At 41.5% G+C, this 26,729-nt stretch overlaps 2 protein-coding genes across 9 annotated transcripts in view; one reads left to right on the top strand and one right to left on the bottom strand.

Moving 5' to 3' along the window:
• Positions 1-26,729, top strand: part of LOC141982249 (Y+L amino acid transporter 2-like) — a 41,953-nt gene that overhangs the window by 1,780 nt on the left and 13,444 nt on the right. For 2 of the 8 annotated variants that reach the window (XM_074944134.1, XM_074944133.1), the window contains exons 2-7: positions 5,362-5,869; positions 10,927-11,052; positions 16,815-16,959; positions 17,857-17,980; positions 18,799-18,902; positions 20,683-22,199. In XM_074944134.1, the coding sequence (XP_074800235.1) occupies positions 5,365-5,869; positions 10,927-11,052; positions 16,815-16,959; positions 17,857-17,980; positions 18,799-18,902; positions 20,683-21,601 (1,923 nt within the window). In that variant the 5' untranslated portion in view covers positions 5,362-5,364 and the 3' untranslated portion in view covers positions 21,602-22,199. Of the gene's footprint in view, positions 1-544; positions 635-721; positions 740-5,361; positions 5,870-6,066; positions 6,464-8,070; positions 8,290-10,786; positions 11,053-16,814; positions 16,960-17,856; positions 17,981-18,798; positions 18,903-20,682; positions 22,200-26,729 lie in introns of those variants that run through there. The other 6 variants (XM_074944135.1, XM_074944136.1, XM_074944139.1 and 3 more) reach the window with 6 other exon arrangements.
• Positions 22,329-24,056, bottom strand: LOC141983468 (uncharacterized). Its single transcript, XM_074946679.1, has 2 exons — positions 23,474-24,056; positions 22,329-22,885 (listed from the first exon to the last, which is right to left on the bottom strand). Exons 1-2 carry the CDS (start codon positions 24,054-24,056, stop codon positions 22,329-22,331), a joined length of 1,140 nt encoding a protein of 379 aa, XP_074802780.1.

The raw sequence follows: 26,729 nt of genomic DNA, 5'->3' as shown, positions 1-26,729 counted from the left end.
TGTATTCCTTTCATAGAAGATAAAGTTTTGCTTCACAGCAAAGTGTTTTCGTTGCTGTTGCTTCTTCACAATGCATAATCTTGTTTTGTTCGCCTGGCCCGTTCTTGCACTGGAATGTGTTCAGTGGCATGATCATGCCATAAGTGCTCTATTTAGAATCTGCTGTAGCTCATGCTCAGTGTCAGTCTTCTGAAGCTTGAGCCACACAGCAGGATTTCCTAAGGTACAATGGTGACCTTCGGCTCATCTGTTCTTTGCACGTCCAACCAAGCATATTCATCTAAATGTGTGTGCCTTAAAGATGTGTTGCTATTTTTTTTCAATCATTACCTCTACTGTAAATATGTTGTTACTGTTTGTTTGCTTTAAGGACAGAATGTGATGGATGATAGTCCTTAAAACAACTTTTTAAACTTGCATTTGTTCCTGATAATCACAGGGGAAATGTGAAAATAGATTTCATTTTTAAATGGCATTTGTCTTCATTGACACCACTCCCTTTATGTGTGAAACTGGAAAGCCCTTGTTTACCTTGATTCTACAGCCTAGTTCATGGGCGCTGGATTCAGTGATGATGACATAGCAGAAGTCTCTGATCTGGGACTCCATGATGGTGGGCAGCTGATCGTCCCACGTAAGAGATTGTTCCCCCAAATGGCCTAAAATACAAGAATAAGACTGATGCATGTTCGATGCATTTCATCTGTATTTCATCTTTATTGAGGTCTGACCTTCCAAGGTGCTTGTGCTCTCAATTTCCACTAAAGTCAATAGGAGCTGGGGGTTCTCAACACCTCATAGGAAGTACTCAGCATCTTAATCTTTATTTAGTATTGTCTGCATAAAAGGCTGGGGATTTCGAAGGTGCCTAAGGAGTTAAGTAAGTAACTCCCATTGAACCAAACTGTCAAGGCCCTTTGAAAATTCCAGGCTGAATGATTAGCTCTTAGCTGAAAAGTTCACACCTTTTAAACCCCTGGCCGAGCATTGATTGTCACTTGGCACTTGTTGAATATGTCTCCATGATGCAAGTTATAATTTATTGTTATATAGGGTAAATCTACACAACAAAGAGAGGCGTGACTGCATCACATGTAGACATACCTTTGGATTGAGCTAGCTCAGACAACAACGGGTATGTCTACCCTGGAGTTGGAGGTGTAATTTCCAGATCCAGTACACCCAGCTGTACTAGTTGTGATCAAGCTAATACATTAAAAAAAAATGTGAGGACTGCTCCAAGTGTATATCTAGGGTTTCAGGTGGGATTGTACTCAGGCTCGTCCATTCCACCACCCATGCAGCTGCGGCTACATAGCTATTTTTAGATTGCTAGCTCAATCAAAGCTAGCATGGGTATTTCTCCTGGAGATGGAATTCCACCTACTGGATTGCACTGTAGAGAGAGTCAGTAGGATGATAACCCTAGCGTTGGGGTGTCCAGCATTTAGAGATGAGGGGGAATCATTCACACCTGGTCAAAGATGAAAACTGGCCCACCCCAAACTGAAATGTCCTGGAACAACTTAGGCCAGGCACAGCAAGAAAGGTAAAGACAGTGAGGGAATGCGTATTTAGCCCTTGATACACCTAATATAAAATATTACATCCATAAAAGCTACGGTAAAAGAACATTAAGTTTGCAAAGTCAAGCATTCAAATGTTAGGAGATGCCAGAATTAAGGTTGCCTGTGCAACCTCAATTTGATGCTCTTGTGCATATACATTATGAGGCTTTTTTTTTTAAACAACTAACAAAATCATCCAAAGCTCAGGACTTGGTGGTGATGGGGGATTTCAACTGCCCAGACATCTGTTGGGAAAATAACACAACAGGGCACAGATTATCCAACAAGTTCTTGGAATACATTGGAGACAATTTTTTGTTTCAGAAGGTGGAGAAAACTACTAGGGGGGCTGTTCTAGATTTGACAAATAGGGAAGAACTGGTTGAGAATTTGAAAGTGAAAGGCAACTTGGGTGAAAGTGATCATGAAATGGTAGAGTTCACGATTCTAAGGAGGGAGAACAGCACAGTAAAACAATGGATTTCAAGAAGGCAGACTTCAGCAAACTCAGGGAGTTGGTAGATAAAATCCCATGGGAAGCAAGTCTAAGGGGAAAAACAATTGAAGACAGTTGGCAGTTTTTCAAAGAGACATTATTAAGGGCACAAGAGTAAACTATCCCACTGTGTAGGAAAGATAGGAAGTATGGCAAGAGACCACCCTGGCTTAACCAGGAGATCTTCAGTGATCTAAAACTCAAAAAAAGAGTCCTACAAAAAGTAGAAACTCAGTCAAATTACAAAGGATGAATATAAACAAATATGTAGGGACAAAATTAGAAAAGTCAAGGCACAAAATGAAATCAAACTAGCTAGGGACATAAAAGGAAACAAGAAAACATTCTACAAATACATTAGAAGCAAGAGGAAGACCAAGGACAGAGTAGGCCCATTACTCAATGATGGGGCGGGGGGGAAACAATAACAGAAAATGTGGAAATGGCAGAGGTGCTTAATGACTTCTTTGCTTCGGTTTTCACCAAGAAGGCTGGTGACGAGTGGATTTCTAACATAGTGAATGCCAGTGAAAATCTGATAAGATCAGAGTCTAAAATAGGGAAAGAACAAATCAAAAATTACTTAGACAAGTTAGACATCTTCAAATCACCATGGCCTGATAAAATGCATGCTAGACTACTCAAGGAGCTGACTGATGAGATATCTGAGCCATTAGCGATTATCTTTGAAAACTCATGGAAGATGGGAGACCTTCCAGAAGACTGGAAAAGGGCAAATATAGTGCCCAACTATAAAAAGGGAAATAAGGACAACCCAGGAAATTACAGACCAGTCAGCTTAACTTCTATACCCGGAAAGATAATGGAGCAAATAATTAAGCAATCAATTTGCAAACACCAAGAAGATAATAAGGTGAAAAATAACAGTCAGCATGGATTTGTCAAGAACAAATCATGTCAAACCAAACTGATAGCTTTTTTTGACGGGTAACAAGCCTTGTGGATGGGGGGAAGCAGTAGATATGGTATATCTTGACTTTAGTAAGGCTTTTGATACTGTCTCGCATAACCTTCTCATAAACAAACTACAGGTTTCAGAGTAGCAGCCGTGTTAGTCTGTATCTGCAAAAAGAACAGGAGTACTTGTGGCACCTTAGAGACGAACAAATTTATTAGAGAATAAGCTTTCGTGGGCTACAGCCCACTTCATCGGATGCATAGAATGGAACGTATAGTAAGAAGATCTATCTATCTATATCTATATATGTACAAATAAGTTGGAAGTAGCCATACAAATTGTGAGAAGCTAATTAGTTAAGATGAGCTATTATCAACAGGAGAAAAAAACTTTTGTAGTGATAATCAAGATGGCCCATTTAGACAGTTGACAAGGTGTGAGGATACTTAACATGGGGAAATAGATTCAATATGTGTAATGACCCAGCCACTCCCAGTCTCTATTCAAACCCAAGTTAATGGTATCTAGTTTGCATATTAATTCAAGCTCAGCAGTTTCTCGTTGGAGTCTGTTTTTGAAGCTTTTCTGTTGCAAAATTGCCACCCTTATGTCTTTTACTGAGTGGCCAGAGAGGTTGAAGTGTTCTCCTACCGGTTTTTGAATGTTATGATTCCTGATGTCAGATTTGTGTCCATTTATTCTTTTGCATAGAGACTGTCCGGTTTGGCCAATGTACATGGCAGAGGATAATTGCTGGCACATGATGGCATATACCACACTGGTAGATCTGCAGGTGAACGAGCCCCTGATGGCATAGCTAATGTGATTAGGTCCTATGATGGTGTCACTTAAATAAATATGTGGACAGAGCTGGCATTGGGCTTTGTTGCAAGGACAGATTCCTGGGTTAGTGTTTTTGTTGTGTGATGTGTGGTTGTTGGAGAGTATTTGCTTCAGGTTGGGGGACTGTCTGTAAGCAAGGACTGGCCTGTCTCCCAAGATCTGGGAGAGTGAGGGATCATTTTTCAGGATAGGTTGTAAATCTTTGATGATGCTCTGGAGAGGTTTTAGTTGGGGGCTGAAGGTGATGGCTAGTGGCGTTCTGTTATTTTCTTTGTTGTGCCTGTCCTGTAATAGGTGACTTCTGGATACTCTTCTGGCTCTCTCAATCTGTTTTTTCACTTCAGCAGGTGGGTATTGTAGTTTTAAGAATGCTTGATAGAGATCTTGTAGGTGTTTGTCTCTGTCTGAGGGATTGGAGCAAAAGTGGTTGTATCTTAGAGCTTGGCTGTAGACGATGGATCGTGTGGTGTGGTCAGGGTGAAAGCTGGAGGCATGTAGGTAGGAATAGCGGTCAGTAGGTTTCCTGTATAGGGTGGTGTTTATGTGACCATCGCTTATTAGCACAGTAGTGTCCAGGAAATGGACCGCTTGTGTGGATTGGTCCAGGCTGAGGTTGATGGTGAGATGCAAATTGTTGAAATCATGGTGGAGTTCCTCAAGGGCTTCTTTTCCATGGGGCTCATTCACCTGCACATCTATCAATGTGATGTATGCCATCATGTGCCAGCAATGATCCTCTGCCATGTACATTGGCCAAACCGGACAGTCTCTATGCAAAAGAATAAATGGACACAAATCTGACATCAGGAATCATAACATTCAAAAACCGGCAGGAGAACACTTCAACCTCTCTGGCCACTCAGTAAAATATTTAAGGGTGGCAATTTTATTTTAACACAGGCCAAACAATTGTTTGTTTTTTGTTTTCCTAATTTCATTCTCAGAAACAATTGTACTTTTTAGCTGAAACTTTCCAGAAATCAGAGTGAGTCAGGCACCCGACATGGAAAATTTTAGCCCAAATGGTTGAAGTTTGACAAAATTATAAGCAACTGAAGATAGGATCTTATAACAGAAAGTGTTTAGGCATCTTCAGTATAGGCAAAGCAACCCTCTCCACCTATATTTGTCAACTTACAAGTCAATAGACATTGACAGTCTTGAGCAGCATAACATGTATATATGTAATTAAATCTTGGTGGGAGCACTTTCAAAAAAGCCAGATGCTCTGCATTTTCTGATAGCAATCAAAAGCTCTGGTCATTTTATCAGATTATGCTGTGCAAAACTAGTAAATATTTTATTGAAGTGGCACTGTGTTGCTGATGGAAGAGAGACAGAATCTGAAATTTCACAGTGTTGTAATTGTTGGAGTCCTACCAATAAGGTAGATTTTGTTTTTTAATCGAAATTAGCCGACCAATAAGGCCCTATCAATCAGTACTGATCATGATGGTGGAGTCTGTTAATCACACAGTTAATCCCATATGTGATAGGCATTAAAAAACTGTCTCTTTCTCATTACACATTTTCAGGTAATGTCAGGCTCCTGCATCATATGCTGTAATAAAAAAAACTCATCCAAGAATGGAGTACATGAAACGGACACAGCGGCTGAAAATGTGCAAGAAAAAATGAAGATGAAACAACAAATTACTTTGCTTAATGGCGTTTCTTTAATAGTAGGGAACATGATTGGTTCTGGGATATTTGTGTCACCCAAAGGTGTTTTGATGTATAGTGCCTCCTATGGACTCTCACTATTCATTTGGGCCCTTGGTGGGATCTTTTCGTTGTTTGGAGCTTTGTGTTATGCTGAACTGGGAACATCCATTGTTAAATCAGGAGCTAGCTATGCCTATATACTGGAAGCTTTTGGTGGATTCACAGCCTTTATCAGACTGTGGTCTTCCTTGCTAATTATTGAACCAACAACTCAGGCTGTAATAGCAATTACATTTGCTAATTATATTGTTCAACCAATTTTTCCATCCTGTGAGCCGCCATATGAAGCAGTCAGGTTAATTGCAGCTGGTTGCATCTGTAAGTAAAGTTGTGATTGGTAGAAATGACTTAATTTAATGCATGTACTCATAAAAGCCTTGTCAGATTACCCTCCCCCTTAATTTTCTGTGAAAATAACAATTTTTTACCTACGAAAAATTCATAAGAATGTATTCTCTCTCTTCCAGATTGAATTTTTGTGGGATGAGGGAGTGGTAGTGGGAGTTGGAGGGTGGGGAGGGAGGGTTTCCAACATTTTGACTGAGAGACACTATGATTGGTGATAGAAAATAAAACATTTTGCTATGGATCAAGAGCCTAACCCAAAGCCTGCATTGAAGTCCATGGGAAAATTCCCTTTGGCTTCAATGGGCTTTTAAATATTCACATATCCTCAGATAAATCAGTAACTGCTTGTGAGTGAAAACTGGTGACACACTGACATTCCTTCCTTAACCCCTATCAACCAACCAAAGAAATAATAAAATCTTAAAAAAAGAAAAAATCAAAACCAAAATCTCTACCTCAAGCAGAGTTTTGACCCCCAAAAGGTAGAAGTGCCGGACACTCCATGAAGTCCACTAGGGCCTTTGCTGTTGCTATGGATTTTACGTGGAAGCCTGGAAGGTAAATGTAAGTACATAGGGCTGGAAGGGACAAGCATTGAGTCCAGTCCTCTGCTATCCAGGTGCTCAGATACTACAGTGGTGGATGGTGGTATAAAACCTAATGACTCACATACACAGAACTGTGTATAATCTATGTGCTGTTCTTGGTATATGCAACAGCATGATTAATTGTCCATGAGGCAAGACATAGCATTCCCTAAAAGACACCTGACACAGCTAGTGTATCCTGAGTAGTGAGTATAACAGAGTAGTGTATACTGTGAATTCTGAGAAAATGTCTCCTCTGTAATTAATCCTGTTTATACTTCTAACACCCCCCACTGAGGCAGACAGGAAGTTAACTTCTGAAAAACAGAGACCATGATTTAAACTGTCGTCCTCATCATTCTGCAGTATTCTAAACATCTAATGTATTAAAAAGTAGATCAATTCTAATATATTTTAGTAGCTTAACTGTGATTTAGATCATCTCCCTACTTGCATATACATGGAATCTATTTCTCTCTCCCCAGCTGACCTGGTATTGTTCCATAAACTACTAAACTTCGGAGGGAATGGCGTTTAATTACAGCAGTTTCTTTAAGCATTCATTTTGGAGTCTGTCTGAGTGATTTTTGCTGTGTTCCTCATGTGGATCAGTTGCTTTGTTTTGTAACACCATTAGTTACAATGTGCTGCTATCTCACACTCTGCATGGGTTTTAAATAAAATATAAGATCCTGAAAGTGAAAGGATACATCAACAATCCAAAATCAAATATTTTTCAGTGGTAAAATAATTTCAAGTGGGGGGGGGAAAGACTCTTTAGTCACTTGAGCTAACTCAAAAAGCTACAATTTTTCACCTAGAGCAGCCTCCTTTTTCCTTTTTGGGCAATTACGTTCATAGGAATCTACAGCTCTGCCTCTCAGTGCTAGAGGGTATTAAAAGAATGAGAAGGCTCTAATTGCTTTCTCTGCTGAAACAAAGGGCGATGGTAAAGGAATAAAATGTATTTTCTAGATCTTTCCCAAAACAGTTGTATTAGAGTAGGTGGCTTTCACAGTATTTAATCTGTCCATATGCAAATATAGGACTTTGGAATTTAAATTATGTCCCAGATACTAAGGCCCTGTTGCAATGCCCATTGAAGCCAATGGGAGTTCATCCATTTCCTTCATCCAACATTGGATCAGTCCGAAATGAGGAATTCATTTTTTAAAATAGCAAAACTTTGGGGGTTCAGTTCCTTACTCTGAAAATTTTCATACCCTGATCAAGTAGAGTTCCTGATTTCACTCATTTACAGACATAAAAAGGGAGAACATAATGTGTGAAAGCGTTATATTTGGATCTAAAATATGGGACAGTTGAGAGGGATGTTTGGTTTGGCAGTTGAAATATATAATTTGACGCTTGGCATTGTCATGGTCTTAGCTACAAACTCTGGCAAAGCAAATGTTTTCTTCTAGGAATAAGGAATACTGTAAGTTACCAGTGCCTAGATGGTGATTTTAGATTATAGAGAATGGAATCTTATTTTAATGTGCACACCACATTTGTTAATAGAGTGGGCTTTATAGAAATCACTCAGATAGCAGATACATTTCAACTGAGACCCTACTCAGATATTAAAAAGGTGTTTGTTTTAGAACAATTCACTGTAAAATCTAATATTTTTTAGACCAAGAGCCTGTTACCACTGCATTACTCCAGTTGTGTGCTAATGTGTAACACCACTGATTTCATTGGTATCACAGTGGTATATAAAAGAGAAATGCCATGGTGTATCAAGCCTCAAAGGGCACAGTAGTCCCACTGAAATCAACGGGACTACTCACAGTAATAAAGGTAAGCATGTGTGTAAGTGTTTGCAGGATTGGAGTCTTATATATTGGATACTATTTTCACCATTGTAAAGAATAATTTTTAAGTTGCAATATAATTTAAAAAAGAAAAGGAGTACTTGTGGCACCTTAGAGACTAACCAATTTATTTGAGCATAAGCTTTCATGAGCTACAGCTCACTTCATTGGATGTAGTGAGCTGTAGCTCACGAAAGCTTATGCTCAAATAAATTGGTTAGTCTCTAAGATGCCACAAGTACTCCTTTTCTTTTTGCGAATACAGACTAACACAGCTGTTACTCTGAAATATAATTTAAATGGCTGTAATAGCTTTTTCCCCATTTAAAACTAAAGAAAAGTGAGGTGTGGATGAAAGGGTAAAACCCTGGAGCAAAGCCGAAATGAGAGAGATTTTCTGTGAGCAAATTGTGTCAAAAAAGGCCTACTAAAGGCTACAGAAAAAGGAGTCCTTGTCCCTAGCCAGTGCTCCAGGGCACTTTACACCTCATAGCCAGCCGCTGTTGAGTTGAGGAAAGAGTCAGTTAGCCCTGCTGCTTTGCTGATTTATGCAGTGTGCCCACATCCCCTACTGGTCTCCATTTTGCAGCACTGAGTTGTACAGTGCGACCTCCTCTATTTCTGTGCGTTCTCTTGGGGGTAGGATATGTTGGCAGAGTCCCCCCTCCACTGCCTGAGCTTCTAGTGCTGCTGACATGTGGCAGCTGACAGACTAGTCTATCACCTCATTAGGTTTTAACTTCTCTGACTAAACTGGCTATTTTCATCAGTACAAGGGTATCAAGGTTCAGTGGAGATCCAGTTTAGCAATAAAGTGACTTTACACTGTGTCAGGGACAGGAACAGACCAGGGAACAAAGTGTGACCCAAGGAGTCACACACTTTTCCTTGTTCTGAGAAGGAAGTAGATTACTAAGTTTCTAATAGGACTTGGCAGCTAATAGCTTCTAAATGATCTTTGGATATTGCTACAGCAGGTTACTCCTTCCTGAGACCAGTCTGAAGTTCTAAGGACTAAATGCTTTGCTGACTTGCAACTTCAGACGCTCCCCACACAGTCCATGTGGTTGCACAAGTCAGTGTAGAATCTGACCCCAAAGGAGAAGCATTTCCATGTTGTAGTTCCTTTTTTCCTTCCCTCTGTAAATGTAAGGTGAGCATTAGGAAAAGCATCCTAACAATGCAATCTGTTATATTATGAAAATCTCTCTCAAAGGAAGTGAGGGCAGTCCCATTGTTCATCTAATTTTAAATGTCTCAAGCAAAGAATTGGAGAACATACTGCAGTGGAAAATTCTGCATTACAAGCACTGACTGGATGAGTTAAATGGATGACCTAATAGGTAACTATTACCACATCCACCCACCCACCTCACAAATATTGTGTCTCTGATCTCTGCCTCCTTCCTAGATCATTGTCCCAGATGGTAGGTTGGCCATAGTGCTGAGGTCAAGCTGGAGGGTCGGAGGAAAGATTGTCAGGGCTGAATAAGGCAGGACAAGGGGACGTTTCCCAAAAAGGAGTGTGCACATTCGCTCTCCATCTGAAATTCCTAGGCACTGGCGAGTAGAGCTGACAGGAGGACGGTTCCATTTCCTGGCAACATTTGAGATTTCAAATTTTGTTTTTGTTCTGCATTGGAATGAAAACAAAACCTTCTGAATGTTTTCACAAAAACCACTGGAGTACACGTGTAGGCTGGTGGTTAAGGCCCTGTTCTGGGAGACCAAACTCACTGTTTAGAGTTTTTCATCCCAGATCACTCCAAACAGGTAGAGTAAAGACTTAAACCCCCTTCTTTCCGCTTCAAGGCTAATACCCTAGCCAACGGGCTACAGAGTCTCTCTCTTTGCTCAGCCTCAACCTGGACCAGGAATGTTTTGGCTTTGACAAAACAGCATATTTTGAGGTGAAAATGTTCCAACCAGCCCTACTGGCTAGCAACAAAGAAATACAAAGTGAGGGCCGAAAAGAAGAAAATTGGACTTGTGATTAAGGAAGGGACTCAGAGAATGTGGATTCAAATCCCAACTCTGCTACAGGCTTTCCTGTATGACCATGGAACAGCAACATAGTTTCAGTTCTCCTTGTGCAAAATGTAGTTTCCTTTCTTGCATTCTTTGTCCATTTAGACTGCAAAGTCTTTGAGGCAGGGACTGTCTCAGAGCCTATCACAATGGAGCCTTAATCTCCATTGTGGACCTTAGGCACTACTGTAATCCAAATAAATAACATTAAGAATCCTGTCTGCCTTATGTGAGTAGCCCCACTGAAATCAATGAGATGACTCAAATATAATAAACACTGGTTGGTCCTAAAATCAAAACCCAGTGCTTTCCACTGATTTCAATGCAGAATGTCTTCCTTCCTCTCCTAATTTCTCTTTCTTCCAGCCTATTACCAGGAAATGGCAGCCTCCATGCAGTAAGTTTTACTTCATTTTAAAATATAAAAAATAAAAACTGACAAAAATTAACGATAGTCAATTTCTATTGCTTTCAGTAAAAGTCTAGATAATTCTGAAGTGTTGACAGAGTTTTTCTGTACTGGTAACTTTCATTTTCTTGAAAGATGTATTATTTAAGAAAGCACCTATCTCATTTGTATTCCTTTTCTCAATAGGCACCTTAACATTTATTAACTGTGTCAATGTGAAGTGGGGAACCAGAGTACAAGATCTGTTCACATATGCAAAAATTATGGCCCTTATCATGATCATCTCGGTGGGTCTTTACAGAATTAGTAAAGGTAAGAATATAGTTCATTTTACAGACTTTTTTTAAAAAACTGAACAGTATCTGAGAGTCAAAATACAGAAGTAGCAGAATCCACAGCACTTTAATATAAAATGTTATGCACTGGGAAATAGCTGTTAACCTCCTGAAAAAGAGGCGACAGCTATATTGCTCTGTAGGACGCTTTAAGCTCCATCTACACTGCAATAAAAGACCCTCGGCACACCTGGACACTGGTCTGCAGGGCTATAAAATTTCAGTGTAGACATTTGGGCCACCCAAATGTAAACCCGGGGTTCAAACTCAAGTTCAAGGCTAGCCCCCTTCCTTCTACACACAAATCACACTAACCCAGGGCTTGGACCCAGTGTCTCAATAGTTCGCAATATGGGGCCAAATATTTTCATGAGAACAGGACATGTTTTCAGTGCCCGCAAATCTGAACCCAAGTCTTCATACAACCTTGAAACCACACCTTAGCCTAAACTGCCTTGGTCTACCCTTGTCCATTTTTAGCGGTAGAGGATGAATAGGGATTACAACATGGTTATACTCTAATAAATTATTCTGCTTTCTAGAGCATATTTGTTGGCTGACAATGGTTCCAGATCAAATTTTTCTCAGGTTCCAACAAATAGATTTTTTTAAATAAATGCCAGCCCTGCAAACTTAACCCGGGATATGAAGCACAAACTGCATGCTCTCTGGCTTGTGCATCAGCAGCAGAATTGCTAACTAAATTCTGACAGGTTTCAGAGTAACAGCCGTGTTAGTCTGTATTCGCAAAAAGAAAAGGAGTACTTGTGGCACCTTAGAGACTAACCAATTTATTTGAGCATAAGCTTTCATGAGCTACAGCTCACTTCATCGGATGCATACTGTGGAAAATACAGAAGACGTTTTTATACACACAAAGCATGAAAAAATACCTCCCCCGCCCCACTCTCCTGCTGGTAATAGCTTATCTAAAGTGATCACTCTCCTTACAATGTGTATGATAATCAAGTTGGGCCATTTCCAGCACAAATCCAGGTTTTCTCCTCCCCCCCCCGCCAACACACAAACCCACTCTCTTGCTAGCGAGTGGGTTTGTGAGGGGGTGGGGGAGAAAACCTGGATTTGTGCTGGAAATGGCCCAACTTGATTATCATACACATTGTAAGGAGAGTGATCACTTTAGATAAGCTATTACCAGCAGGAGAGTGGGGCGGGGGAGGTATTTTTTCATGCTTTGTGTGTATAAAAAGATCTTCTACACTTTCCACAGTATGCATCCGATGAAGTGAGCTGTAGCTCATGAAAGCTTATGCTCAAATAAATTGGTTAGTCTCTAAGGTGCCGCAAGTACTCCTTTTCTTTTAACTAAATGCTGTTTGCAGAATCTTTACTGCTAGTGATGATATGTGAATCAGAAAGAGGACTGCTCAAATTTCAGATCCCAGGTTCATTTTGCAGACTTGCTCTCACACAGATAAAACTCTGCAATGCTAACATGTAAAAAAAATAGTAAAAATTAGTTTCGTCAGAAAAGTAAGCAGCCATAAATTTGTCAATATTAGGGCTGTCAAGTGATTAAAAAAATTAATCGTGATTAATTGCACAATTAAAAAACTTAATCGCAATTAATTGTGTGATTAATCCACTGTTAAACAATAATAGAATACCATTTATTTAAATATTTTGGGGTGTTTTCTACATTTTCAAATATATTGTTTTCAATTACAACACAGAATACAAAGTGTACAGTTCTCACTTTATATTTATTTTTGATTACAAGTATTTGCCCTGTAAAAAAACAAACAAATGTATTTTTAAATTCACCTAATACAAGTACTGTAGTTCAACTGATTTATCATGAAAGTTTAACTTACAAATATAGAATTATGTAAAAAAAAACTGCATTCAAAAATAAAACAATGTAAAATTTTAGAGCCTGCAAGTCCACTCAGTCCTACTTCTTGTTCAGCCAAATTGCTCAGACAAACAAATTTGTTTACATTTGTGGGAGTTAATGCTGCCCTCTTCTTGTTTACAATGACACCTGAAAGTGAGAACAGGCATTCTCATGGCACTGCTGTAGCCGGTGTCGCAAGATATTTACATGCCAGATGTACTAAAGATTCATATGTCCCTTCATGCTGATGATGGGTTCTGCTCAATAACAATCCAAAGCAGTGCAGACCAACACGTGTTCACTTTCATTATCTGAGTCAGATGCCACCAGCAGAAGGTTGATTTTCTTTTTTTGATGGTTTGGGTTCAGTAGTTTCCGCATTGGAAAGTTGTTCTTTTAAGACTTCTGAAAGCATGCTCCACACCTCATCCCACTCAGATTTTGGAAGGCACTTTAGGTTCTTAATCCTTGGATTGAGTGCTGTAGCTATCTTTAGAAATCTTACACTGGTAGCTTCTTTGCGTTTTGTCAAATCTGCTGTGAAAATGTTCTTAAAACGAACAACATGTGCTGGGTCATCATCCGAGACTGCTATAACATGAAATATATGGCAGAATGCACGTAAAATAGCAGGGGACATACAGTTATCCCCCAAGGAGTTCAGTCATAAATTTAATTACCTCATTATTTTTTAGCATTATTTTTTTTAACAAACGTCGTCAGCATGGAAGCATGCATGTCCTCTGGAATGGTGGCCAAAGCATGAAGGGGCATATGAATGTTTAGCATATCTGGCACTTAAATATCTTGCAGTGCCAGCTACAAAAGTGCTATATGAACATCTGTTCTCATTTTCAGGTGACAATGTAAATAAGAAGCGGGCACCTTTATCTCCTGTAAATGTAAACACACTTGTTTGTCTTAGCAATTGGCTGAACAAGAAGTAGGACTACGTGGACTTGTAGGCTTTGAAGTTTTACATTGTTTTGTTTTTGAGTGCAGTTATGTAACAAAAATCTACATTTGTAAATTGCACTTTCATGAGAAAGAGATTGCGCTATATTTCTTGTATGAGGTGAATTGAAAAATCCTATTTCTTTTGTTTATCATGTTTGCAGTGCAAATATTTGTAATAAAAATAATATACACTTTGATTTCAATTACAACACAGAATACAATATATATGAAAATGTAGAAAAACATCCAAAATATTTAACAAATTTCAAGTGGTATGCTACTGTTTGACAGTGCAATTCAAACTGTGATTAATTGTGATGAATTTTTTTAATCATAATTAACCTTTTTGAGTTAATTGCATGAGTTAACTGCGATTAATCGACAGCCCTAGTCAATATGTACAAGGAGCAATCCTGTGGGATATGTAGGGACCATTTTATGTGGTCACTTTTTTGACCATAATGTAGTTAGGACTGAGGAGTTTCAGTTTAATAGAAGAGAAAATGTTATTGGAGAGAGGCCTATAGTAAAGACAGGGTTTAGGATGATATTTTATTGTCTGTATTCTGGGAGAACCAGGGTCCAACCAGGATTATAAACTCCATTGTGCTCGCCACTGCATTACCACATAATAAAAGACAGCCTCGCTCTTGAAGAGCTAGCACTCTAAAAGACAAGACAGACTAATCAAAATAGATAGGCAATAAATAAGTAATTCATTGCTCCTGTTCATAAATAAGCTACACTGGCATAAACACTTTTATACTGATATTACTGTGCCCATACTCAGGGAGCTATACTATTTATACCAGTATAGGAAAAATAGTATAGCTTTTGTGTGTAAACAGGCCTTAGTAGGTCAGATCATGTGAGTTGTCTGTGACCTGTCAGCTCTGATCAGAAGCAAACTGCTGAACATAGCGATAAGGACAAGGAGTGAGAATGGGGGAGGAGAACATTGCTGATTGTCATTCTCTATTATATTTTCTAATCTGGCTAGGAAAACAGAGATGGAGGGGTGGCAAATGTTATTGTTGTGAATGAAGAATGCTAAGAGCTTTCAGTGGGAGTCAAGTCATCTGATAAGCCCTAGTCTATGCTATGAACTTATGTCTGTATAACTATGGTCGCTCAAGGGTATGGAAAATCCACACACCTGAGCGATGCATTATACCGACCAAACTCCCAGTGTAGACAGCGCTATGTCGATGGAAGGGCGTATCCTGTCGACGTAGCTACTGCCTCTCAGGGAGGTGGAGTACCTACACCAACAGGAGACACTCCCATAGGAGTAGGTAACATCTTCACTAATCACTGCAACTGCTGCAGTGATGTAAGTGTAGACAAGCCCTAAACTAGTAGGGGATAAGCGCAACCTAATCTGTATTATATTTAAATAGATTCAGGATATTAAAATGGGGAAGCAATAGGAAGTTGGGGAGAAGGATGAAGGAAACTCAGAGGAATTTTTAATCGGGTTAGGGTGACCAGATGTCCCGATTTTATAGGGACCGTCCCGATTTTTGGGTCTTTTTCTTATATAGGCTCCTATTACCCTCCACCCCCAGTCGCGATTTTTCTCATTTACTGTCTGGTCACCCTAGATCGGGTTAACAGTCTTTCACTCAGCAGTTATTTTACTGAGAACAGTTATGTTTTTCCTTAGCTTCAGTATTCCTGATATAGTCAAATGTGTTTATTTTTTGGACATTATGAATGCTTGTGATTTTGAAACCATGCTGTTTTTAGAAGGTAAGTTTCTCAGCCCTGTCACTCTGTTTTAATACCACTAAAGTCAGAGGTTTCTCTCTTTGTCAGCACAGACCGCCATCTGCAGTCCCTCTCCATGGAGTGTAGATGGATCCTATGACTTAACTCCACCTATCCCAATTCTAACAGTAACTGGGTATGAGATTTTGTTACAAAGGTGAAACACTAGTAGCTGCAAACTTTACGCTGTCGGTCTCCATAGCTTACTGCTTGTGTGTAACCCATGAATTCCCCATATTTAACTACCTTCTTAGTGTCCAGGGTAACTTTATAAAGAAGTCCTCCCTTTGTTCATAACTGAGTAAAGTGTCTGAATGCTCATCTCACTCATAATACATAATTCCATTTCTATTTATAAGTGATTTTTCAATTTCCTTCTGCATATCTGGTCATTTTAAAAGTCTTTCCTCCACTTCCACTTTCCCTGCATATTTGAGGTAAGCATTTTTATTCAAACCAGTTTCTTTAGCATGCTAATGAAAACCTGGACCCTAGGAGTTCTTCCCCTGCTGGATACTTAAAGAAATCTACACAGATACCTGTAGATAATTAGAATTACATCATATCAGATTTCACATTAATAAATGCATTACAGAAATTAACTTATAAAAATTACAATATTATGCTTTTATATAGCAATTTTATCCATAGAATTCAAAGTGCTTTAAAAAAGAAAGTAACTATAATTAACCCCATTTTATAAATAGGGAAGCTGCCATGACGTGAGTCGCACAGCAAGTCAGAGAAGGAGCCAGGAATAGAACTCTAGCCTCCTGATTCCCATCCAATCCACTGCTCACACTCTCCTGGGCTTTTGACAGAGGGTGTGGATGGTCCCACTGAAGTCAATGGCAGTCCTTTATTAATCAAGTCAGAACTAGTCCCATAATAGTCAGACAACAAATATGGAAAAACATTACTTACATGTGTAGTTCCATATCACAATTTGTGAATGTTCTGATATCTCTAACTGACTAAGCTTTTTTATATCTCCAATGCTATGAAAATATCTATATATTTTAAAAAGGTTTTATTATGGTCTGAGAACAGTAGCTTTTGTTTTATTTTGTTTCGCTGAAGTATATATACTTAAATTAGATAAGACCGAAAAACATTTAAACATAACTTATAACTGTGTTATAATATTTACATAGGAGAAACAGAAAATCTTAAAACTCCATTTGAAGGTTCAACAACTGATATAGGATGTATAGCACTTGCTCTGTATTCAGCCCTCTTTTCCTACTCTGGATGGGATACCCTGAATTATGTCACTGAGGAGATGAGGAATCCTGAAAGGTTTGTGCATACTCTCAAATCCTCCAAAGTGTTACAAAGATTATGAAAACATGACCATGTGACAAGATAGATTGTTCAATAACCCAATGGATGAGTTCAGTTTGTTGTGGGGGGGTGGGGTTGTCCTAATTTTGAAATTAATCAAACTACTATCCATAAAAAAATTCGTAGCTTTTGAAAAGACCTACTAAGCACCTTACCCCTATGTGATTTCCCTTTTTCTCTTCAGATTATTATATCAAAAAGTCAATAGCTCCATATGCGACATTATTTTCTTTACTTTTTAGGATGGGATTTTCAAAGGCACCTAAGGAATTAGGGCATCCAACTTCCACTGAAAATGAATAGGATCTGGGTGCCTAACTTCCATAGGCCCTTTCAAATTCCCACTTTTTTTTTTTTTTTTTTGGTCAGCCAGTGCTGTATTTTACCTTCGAGGAAATGAGCCAAAATCAAGGGTAATAATAAACTGGGGCAAAAGTGAGAGACAAGGGAGTTATATTAGTGTTCTGGAAACATGTTCATTTCCAAGGCCTGGTCTACACCTAACGGTTAAAAGGTTCAAATTCTTAGGGGTAATATTCGATACTAAATTACTTTGGAAAGTGTAGACGTAGCCTCAATCAGCATGGAGAGGCACATACATTGACAGGGGCCAAATTTAAGCGAAGGCACTTCCGCAGCTAGGTTGGCAGCTTATATCGACCTAACCCTGTAATGTAGAGCAGGCCTGAATAAGTTTCTCACACCTGCAGAAAAGTTCTGTGTAAGCACGAAAGCTTGTCCCCCTCACCAACAGAAGCTGGGCCAATAAAAGATATTACCCCACCCACTTGTATTTGGGAGGAGCATTTCTCATTTCAATATGATGCAATACCATTTTCTCTCTCTTTGTAGGAATCTACCCCTCTCAATTGCAATTTCAATGCCTATTGTGACCATTATTTACTTGCTGACTAACATAGCATACTATGTAGTGTTGGACATGCCAGCTCTCCTAACAAGCGACGCAGTGGCAGTGGTAAGTTGTGTGAAGTTTATTAAGGCAAATGTTTACAATATATATAATTCTGTGGAAGATTCTCATGTCGTCCCCTTTACAGCAGATTTCTTACCCTACCAATTAAAGTATTTCCTCTGTGTGTGTGTTTAATAGCAATAACTACTTGTTCCTGTGTAATACCACCAGTACACTGTGACGACTCAGGCATAATGCATATCTCTGTGAACTGATGCTTATTAAACCATTTAATAATCTCTGTAAATACTGATCCTAACAATGACCTAGATGTAGCGTTTTTTTTAAATAAACCCAGAGAATAAGAAGTAGAAAGTTTGGATTGCTTTAGGGTCCAATTTTGCTGTAGTTCTAATTCATGGTGTTCAGTATTGTCATTGCACACTCTACACTGACAAAAATAGTTTTGAGACAAATTTTTGCTGAACCCTGCTCAAACTTTTATTAGCATTTCACCCCCCCAAAATACAAACCAATATAGTCAGCATATTATACAATATGGAAAGTCTATAGTTATTAACACACAATTCAACCATAGCTTTATATATCCTAATCTGCATGACAACCACTATTTCAAACCCAATTTACAGAAATTAACAAAAATCCAGTTTTGATTTAATGCAAATGTAGGACTTATCTTAGCATTGATCAGCCTTTCAAAATTCCAATCACCCGCTCAGCAGGAGTAATTTTCATTATCATCATGGTAAAGAATCGGCTAAGAGACTCTGTGCTTGGACTGATAAATTTTCCTGACAGTTTTGCAGACTGTCATTGCATATTTAATGTAATTAGCCTCATGCTCTTTCTTTCTATTGCAGACATTTGGTAATGAAACCCTTAGTTATGCTAAGTGGATAATTCCTATTGCAGTGGCCATGTCCTGTTATGGTGGCTTAAACTCATCAACTATTGCAGCTTCCAGGTATGAAACATCAAACATGTCAAAAGCAGCCAGTAATCCAAGGGCAATCAATAGCACTTCGTAGTAAGTGGCATCATTTAATAATACATTGCAGTGGGACTTGCTGAAGTTAAGAATCTGTGACTATCTCCCTTTCAGGTGTTTAGTATTGTAGGATAAATAATACATTCTATAATGTTAAGAATGCAGTCTAAAGGTAGCAGTAGAATGTTAACAGGAGTGACTGTTGAGTTTCTTTGGTCTAACTTGACCGGCAGACTTGCTACAAGAAGATGTGGCTGGTCTAGGAAGTGAGGGTCTAAGAGGCCCATGCATGGTTGACACGGGTTGCATTCCTGGTGCACAAAGAATGTTCCCTATTAGTGCCACCTGGGGAATGAACCATCCCAAAAGAAATGAGGAATGATAGGGAGAAGGCCTTGTAAAATTGTAGATCTGTGTATACTGCCCCTCCTAGTTAGTGACACAGCAGATTCATTACCCCTTCCTGGTGGGGTGCTTTGGGAGGCATTTTACGAGGTACACTTGTGTCTTGGCACAATGTTTCCAGAACAGCTCAGCACGGCCTCCTTTGCCAAGCAGTAATTAGCTGCCATAGTGTGGCCCTATGATTGTAGGCTGCTCAGGGCATGCACCTCGCTTCTTTTATTTGTAGGTAAAACCCAATGCAAAACTCTGTGGCTCAGAAAGCTTGTAGGGTAAAATCTGAGTAAATAAAACAAAGGGTATGTCTACACTACGAAATTAGGTCGAATTTATAGAAGTGGTTTTTTAGAAATTGGTTTTATATATTCGAGTGTGTGTGTCCCCACAGAAAATGCTCTAAGTGCATTAACTCGGCGGAGTGCTTCCACAGTACCGAGGCTAGAGTCGACTTCCGGAGTGTTGCACTGTGGGTAGCTATCCCACAGTTCCCGCAGTCTCCGCTGCCCATTGGAATTCTGGGTTGAGATCCCAATGCCTGATGGGGCTAAAACATTGTCGCAGGTGGTTCTGGGTACATATCGTCAGGCCCCCGTTCCCTCCCTCCCTCCGTGAAAGCAAGGGCAGACAATCGTCTCGCACCTTTTTTCCTGAGTTACCTGTGCAGACGCCATACCACGGCAAGCATGGAGCCCGCTCAGGTAACCGTCACCGTATGTCTCCTGGGTGCTGGCAGATGCGGTACGGCATTGCTACACAGTAGCAGCAACCCATTGCCTTCTGGCAGCAGATGGTGCAATACGACTGGTAGCCGTCATCGTCATGTCCGAGGTGCTCCTGGCCACGTCGGCCAGGAGCGCCTGGGCAGACATGGGCGCAGGGACTAAATTTGGAGTGACTTGACCAGGTCATTCTCTTTAGTCCTGCAGTCAGTCCTATTGAACCGTCTTAAGTGAGCAGGCAGGCGATACGGATTGCTAGCAGTCCTACTGTATCATCTTCTGCCGAGCAGCCATGAGATGTGGATGGCTTGCAGTCCTTCTGCACCATCTGCTGCCAGCCAAAGATGTAAAAGATAGATGGAGTGGATCAAAACAAGAAATAGACTAGATTTGTTTTGTACTCATTTGCTTCCCCCCTCCCCCATCTAGGGGACTCATTCCTCTAGGTCACACTGCAGTCACTCACAGAGAAGGTGCAGCGAGGTAAATCTAGCCATGTATCAATCAGAGGCCAGACCAACCTGCTTGTTCCAATAAGAACAATCACTTATGTGCACCATTTCTTATTGGAACCCCCCATGAAGTCCTGCCTGAAATACTCATTGATGTAAAGCCACCCCCTTTGTTGATTTTAGCTCCCTGGAAGCCAACCCTGTAAGCCATGTCGTCAGTCGCCCCTCCCTCCGTCAGAGCAACAGCAGACAATCGTTCCGCGCCTTTTTTCTGTGCGGACGCCATACCAAGGCAAGCATGGAGGCCGCTCAGCTGACTTTGGCAATTAGGAGCACATTAAACACCACACGCATTATCCAGCAGTATATGCAGCACCAGAACCTGGCAGAGCGATACCGGGCGAGGAGGCGACGTCAGCGTGGTCATGTGAGTGATCAGGACATGGACACAGATTTCTCTGAAAGCATGGGCCCTGCCAATGCATGCATCATGGTGCTAATGGGGCAGGTTCATGTGGTCGAACGCCGATTCTGGGCTCGGGAAACAAGCACAGACTGGTGGGACCGTATAGTGTTGCAGGTCTGGGACGATTCCCAGTGGCTGCGAAACTTTCGCATGCGTAAGGGCACTTTCATGGAACTTTGTGACATGCTTTCCCCTGCCCTGAAGCGCATGAATACCAAGATGAGAGCAGCCCTCACAGTTGAGAAGCGAATGGCGATAGCCCTGTGGAAGCTTGCAACTCCAGACAGCTACCGGTCAGTTGGGAATCAATTTGGAGTGGGCAAATCTACTGTGGGGGTTGCTGTGATGCAAGTAGCCCACGCAATCAAAGATCTGCTGATATCAAGGGTAGTGACCCTGGGAAATGTGCAGGTCATAGTGGATGGCTTTGCTGCAATGGGATTCCCTAACTGTGGTGGGGCCATAGACGGAACCCATATCCCTATCTTGGCACCGGAGCACCAAGCCCGCGAGTACATAAGCCGCAAGGGGTACTTTTCAATAGTGCTGCAAGCTCTGGTGGATCACAAGGGACGTTTCACCAACATCAACGTGGGATGGCCGGGAAAGGTACATGACGCTCACATCATCTTTTGAAACAGGAACTCTGGTCTGTTTCAAAAGCTGCAGGAAGGGACTTTATTCCCAGACCAGAAAATAACTGTTGGGGATGTTGAAATGCCTATAGTTATCCTTGAGGACCCAGCCTACCCCTTAATGCCATGGCTCATAAAGCCGTACACAGGCAGCCTGGACAGTAGTCAGGAGCTGTTCAACTACAGGCTGAGCAAGTGCAGAATGGTGGTAGAATGTGCATTTGGACGTTTAAAGGCGCGCTGGCACAGTTTACTGACTCGCTTAGACCTCAGTGAAACCAATATTCCCACTGTAATTACTGCTTGCTGTGTATTCCACAATATCTGTGAGAATAAGGGGGAGACGTTTATGGTGGGGTGGGAGGTTGAGGCAAATCACCTGGCTGCTGGTTACGCACAGCCAGACACCAGGGCGGTTAGAAGAGCACAGGAGGGTGCGGTACGCATCAGAGAAGCTTTGAAAACCAGTTTCATGACTGGCCAGGCTACGGTGTGAAAGTTCTGTTTGTTTCTCCTTGATGAAACCCCCAACCCCTTGGTTCAGTCTACTTCCCTGTAAGCTAACCACCCTCCCCTCCTCTCTTCGATCACCACTTGCAGAGGCAATAAAGTCATTGTTGCTTCACATTCATGCATTCTTTATTCATTCATCACACAAACAGGGGGATGACTACCAAGGTAGCCCAGGAGGGGTGGTGGAGGAGGGAAAGAAAATGCCACACAGCACTTTAAAAGTTTACAACTTTAAAATTTATTGAATGACAGCCTTCTGATTTTTGGGCAATCCTCTGTGGTGGAGTGGCTGGTTGGCCGGTGGCCCCCCACTGCGTTCTTGAGCGTCTGGGTGTGGAGGCTATGGAACTTGGGAAGGAGAGCGGTTGGTTACACAGGGGCTGTAGTGGCAGTCTGTGCTCCAGCTGCCTTTGCTGCAGCTCAACCATACACTGGAGCATACTAGTTTGATCCTCCAGCAGCCTCAGCATTGAATCCTGCCTCCTCTCATCATGCTGCTGCCACATTTGAGCTTCAGCCCTCTCTTCAGCCTGCCACTTACTCTCTTCAGCCCGCCACTTACTCTCTTCAGCCCGCCACTTCTCCTCCCGGTCATTTTGTGCTTTCCTGCACTCTGACATTATTTGCCTCCATGCATTCGTCTGTGCTCTGTCAGTGTGGGAGGACAGCATGAGCTCAGAGAACATTTCATCACGAGTGAATTTTTTTTTCTTTCTAATCTTCACTAGCCTCTGGGAAGGAGAAGATCCTGTGATCCTTGAAACACATGCAGCTGGTGGAGAAAAAAAAAGGGACAGCGGTATTTAAAAAGACACATTTTATAAAACACTGGCTACACTCTTTCAGGGTAAACCTTGCTGTTAACATTACATACATAGCACATGTGCTTTCGTTACAAGGTCGCATTTTGCCTCCCCCCACCGCATGGCTACCCCCTCAAGCCTCCCCTCTCCCCGTGGCTAACAGCAGGGAACATTTCTGTTCAGCCACAGGCAAACAGCCCAGCAGGAACGGGCACCTCTGAGTGTCCCCTGAAGAAAAGCACCCTATTTCAACCAGGTGACCATGGATGATATCTCATTCTCCTGAGGATAACACAGAGAGATAAAGAACGGATGTTTTTTGAACGCCAGCAAACATACGCTGCAATGCTTTGTTGTACAATGATTCCCGAGTACGTGTTACTGGCCTGGAGTGGTAAAGTGTCCTACCATGGAGGACGCAATAAGGCTGCCCTCCCCAGAAACCTTTTGCAAAGGCTTTGGGAGTACATCCAGAAGAGCCGCGAATGCCAGGGCAAATTAATCCTTTCACATGCTTGCTTTTAAACCATGTATAGTATTTTAAAAGGTACACTCACCGGAGGTCCCTTCTCCGCCTGCCGGGTCCAGGAGGCAGCCTTGGGTGGGTTCGGGGGGTACTGACTCCGGGTCCAGGGTGAGAAACAGTTCCTGGTTGTCGGGAAAACCGGTTTCTCCGCTTGCTTGCTGTAAGCTGTCTACAACCTCCTCCTCATCATCATCTTCTTCGTCCCCAAAACCTGCTTCCGTGTTGCCTCCCTCTCCATTGAAGGAGTCAAACAACACGGCTGGGTTAGGGGTGGCTGAACCCCCTAAAATGGCATGCAGCTCATCATAGAGGTGGCATGTTTGGGGCTCTGACCTGGAGAGGCCGGTCGCCTCTCTGGTTTTCTGGTGGGCTTGCCTCAGCTCCTTAAGTTTCACGCGGCACTGCTTCGGGTCCCTGTTATGGCCTCTGTCCTTCATGCCCTGGGAGATTTTGACAAAGGTTTTGGCATTTCGAAAACTGGAACGGAGTTCTGATAGCACGGATTCCTCTCCCCATACAGCGATCAGATCCCGTACCTCCCGTTCAGTCCATGCTGGAGCTCTTTTGTGATTCTGGGACTCCATCATGGTCACCTCTGCTGATGAGCTCTGCATGGTCACCTGCAGCTTGCCACGCTGGCCAAACAGGAAATGAGATTCAAAAGTTCGCGGTTCTTTTCCTGTCTACCTGGCCAGCGCATCTGAGTTGAGAGCGCTGTCCAGAGTGGTCACAATGGAGCACTCTGGGATAGCTCCCGGAGGCCAATACCGTCAAATTGTGTCCACAGTACCCCAAATTCGACCCGGCAAGGCTGATTTAAGCGCTAATCCATGTGTCAGGGGTGGAGTAAGGAAATCGATTTTAAGAGCCCTTTAAGTCGAAATAAAGGGCTTCATCGTGTGGAAGGGTGCAGGTTTACATCGATTTAATGCTGCTAAATTCAACCTAAAGTCCTAGTGTAGACCAGGGCAAAGAGATCTCTGAGCACACCTCCAGATTCCAATGAGAAATAGCACAACTGGATAGAGGTGTTATTTTAGAGTCAATTAATAGTCCAATTTTATTTGCATTACACTGAAGAATATTTGTATTCTTCCTTTTTCATCTGTCAAAGAATATTGCTATACTGTGATATTTGAAACTGATCCAATAATAGTTCCTGTTGATAACTCATAAATAATAAACAGAATTGGAACTGCTTTAAACAGAAAAACAAGGCCCACCAAAGGGAAAAAAAATTCCTTTCAGTCAAGCCAGAATTGAACTTTCATCGATATAAACCATCAATCTCACCATAAATTTGACACAGATCCTATTCAACAGAATTGAAAATCTGCTAATGTTGCCATGTGCATGAATACATTAGAAGTACCAATCCTGAAGGAATGCCACAATCCGAGGATAAAAGGGCATCATTTAGCACCATCTTTCTCCAATAATATCATGTAGTTCCATGGTTATCTTTCTGTAATGCCAAAGCAAAATAATTCAGAATATGCAAGTACAGTGTGGAGTTATTATTCGTTTGTGGGGAGCAGCACTGCCCTTGGCCTAACAAATGTGGTGAATTTGCTATATATAGCTGCAAGTTAATCTGAATCTAAATAAAGCTTTTAATATTTTGGGTTAATAAATATTTATTTCAGTGCTAATAGTTCATGCTTTATAGCTAAGTATTTAGCATAATTTCATGTTGTCTGTGGACAGGTATATACTTGAGACACTGGAAGAAAACCAAAACACTTAAAACCAAGATGCAGCTATAATCCTGTAGGTCTCACCTTCTGTGTTTACAGCTATAAGTATGAAAGAACCAAATTCAGGAGAAAAGTCCAGCACATTCCAGTACTGTTTGTTTGAGGCTTACATTATCCCTTCCACTGCTATCCACAGTGCATTATTTAGTTAATTACGGTAGTTAGTTAAAAGAAAAGGAGTACTTGTGGCACCGTAGAGACTAACAAATTTATCTGAGCATAAGCTTTTGTGAGCTACAGCTCACTTCATCAGATGCATTCAGTGGAAAATACAGTGGGGAGATTTATATACATAAAGAACATGAAACAATGGGTGTTACCATACACACTGTAACCAGAGTGATCAGGTAAGGTGAGCTATTACCAGCAGGAGGGCCGGGGGGAGAGGGAAACCTTTTGTAGTGATAACCAAGGTGGGCCATTTCCAGCAGTTGACAAGAACGTCTGAGGAACAGTGGGGGGTGGGGGGGGGATAAACATGGGGAAATAATTTTACTTTGTGTAATGACCCATCCACTCCCAGTCTCTATTCAAGCCTAAGTTAATTGTATCCAGTTTGCAGATTAATTCCAATTCAGCAGTCTCTCGCTGGAGTCTGTGGCTGACTTAGAACAACGTTTCCTCAGCTCTCATCCCCTAATGCCCCTGCTCTACTTGCGCTACATTGATGACATCTTCATCATCTGGACCCATGGAAAAGAAGCCCTTGAGGAATTCCACCATGATTTCAACAATTTCCATCCCAACATCAACCTCAGCCTGGACCAGTCCACACAAGAGATCCACTTCCTGGACACTACGGTGCTAATAAGCGATGGTCACATAAACACCACCCTATACCGGAAACCTACTGACCGCTATTCCGACCTACATGCCTCCAGCTTTCATCCAGACCATACCACGCGATCCATTGTCTACAGCCAAGCTCTACGATACAACCGCATTTGCTCCAACCCCTCAGACAGAGACAAACACCTACAAGATCTCTATCAAGCATTCTTACAATTACAATACCCACCTGCTGAAGTAAAGAAACAGATTGACAGAGCCAGAAGACTACCCAGAAGTTACCTACTACGGGACAAAGCCCTGGCTGGGATGATTTAGTCGGGGATCGGTCCTGCTTTGAGCAGGGGGTTGGACTAGATGGCCTCCTGAGGTCCCTTCCAACCCTGATATTCTGTGATTCTATGATTCTATGACAGGCCCAACAAAGAAAATAACAGAACGCCACTAGCCATCACCTTCAGCCCCCAACTAAAACCTCTCCAATGCATCATCAAGGATCTACAACCTATCCTGAAGGACGACCCATCACTCTCACTGATCTTGGGAGACAGGCCAGTCCTTGCTTACAGACAGCCCCCCAACCTGAAGCAAATACTCACCAGCAACCACACACCACACAACAGAACCACTAACCCAGGACCTATCCTTGCACCAAAGCCCATTGCCAACTGTGTCCACATATCTATTCAGGGGACACCATCATAGGGCCTAATCACATCAGCCACACTATCAGAGGCTCGT

This window comes from Natator depressus, chromosome 2, assembly GCF_965152275.1.
Source record: "Natator depressus isolate rNatDep1 chromosome 2, rNatDep2.hap1, whole genome shotgun sequence".
In the NCBI taxonomy this organism is placed as follows: domain Eukaryota; kingdom Metazoa; phylum Chordata; order Testudines; family Cheloniidae; genus Natator; species Natator depressus.
The sequence above is the reverse complement of the archived record's forward strand: the minus strand, read 5'-3'. Positions and strand labels throughout refer to the sequence as shown.

Excerpts from the sequence above, each read along its gene's own strand:
- LOC141983468 (XM_074946679.1), bottom strand. The coding sequence starts at position 24,056 with ATGCAGAGCTCATCAGCAGAGGTGACCATGATGGAGTCCCAGAATCAC. Across the intron at positions 22,886-23,473 it reads AGGCGGAGAAGGGACCTCCG|CTGCATGTGTTTCAAGGATC; the intron begins GTGAGTGTACCT and ends TTTCTCCACCAG.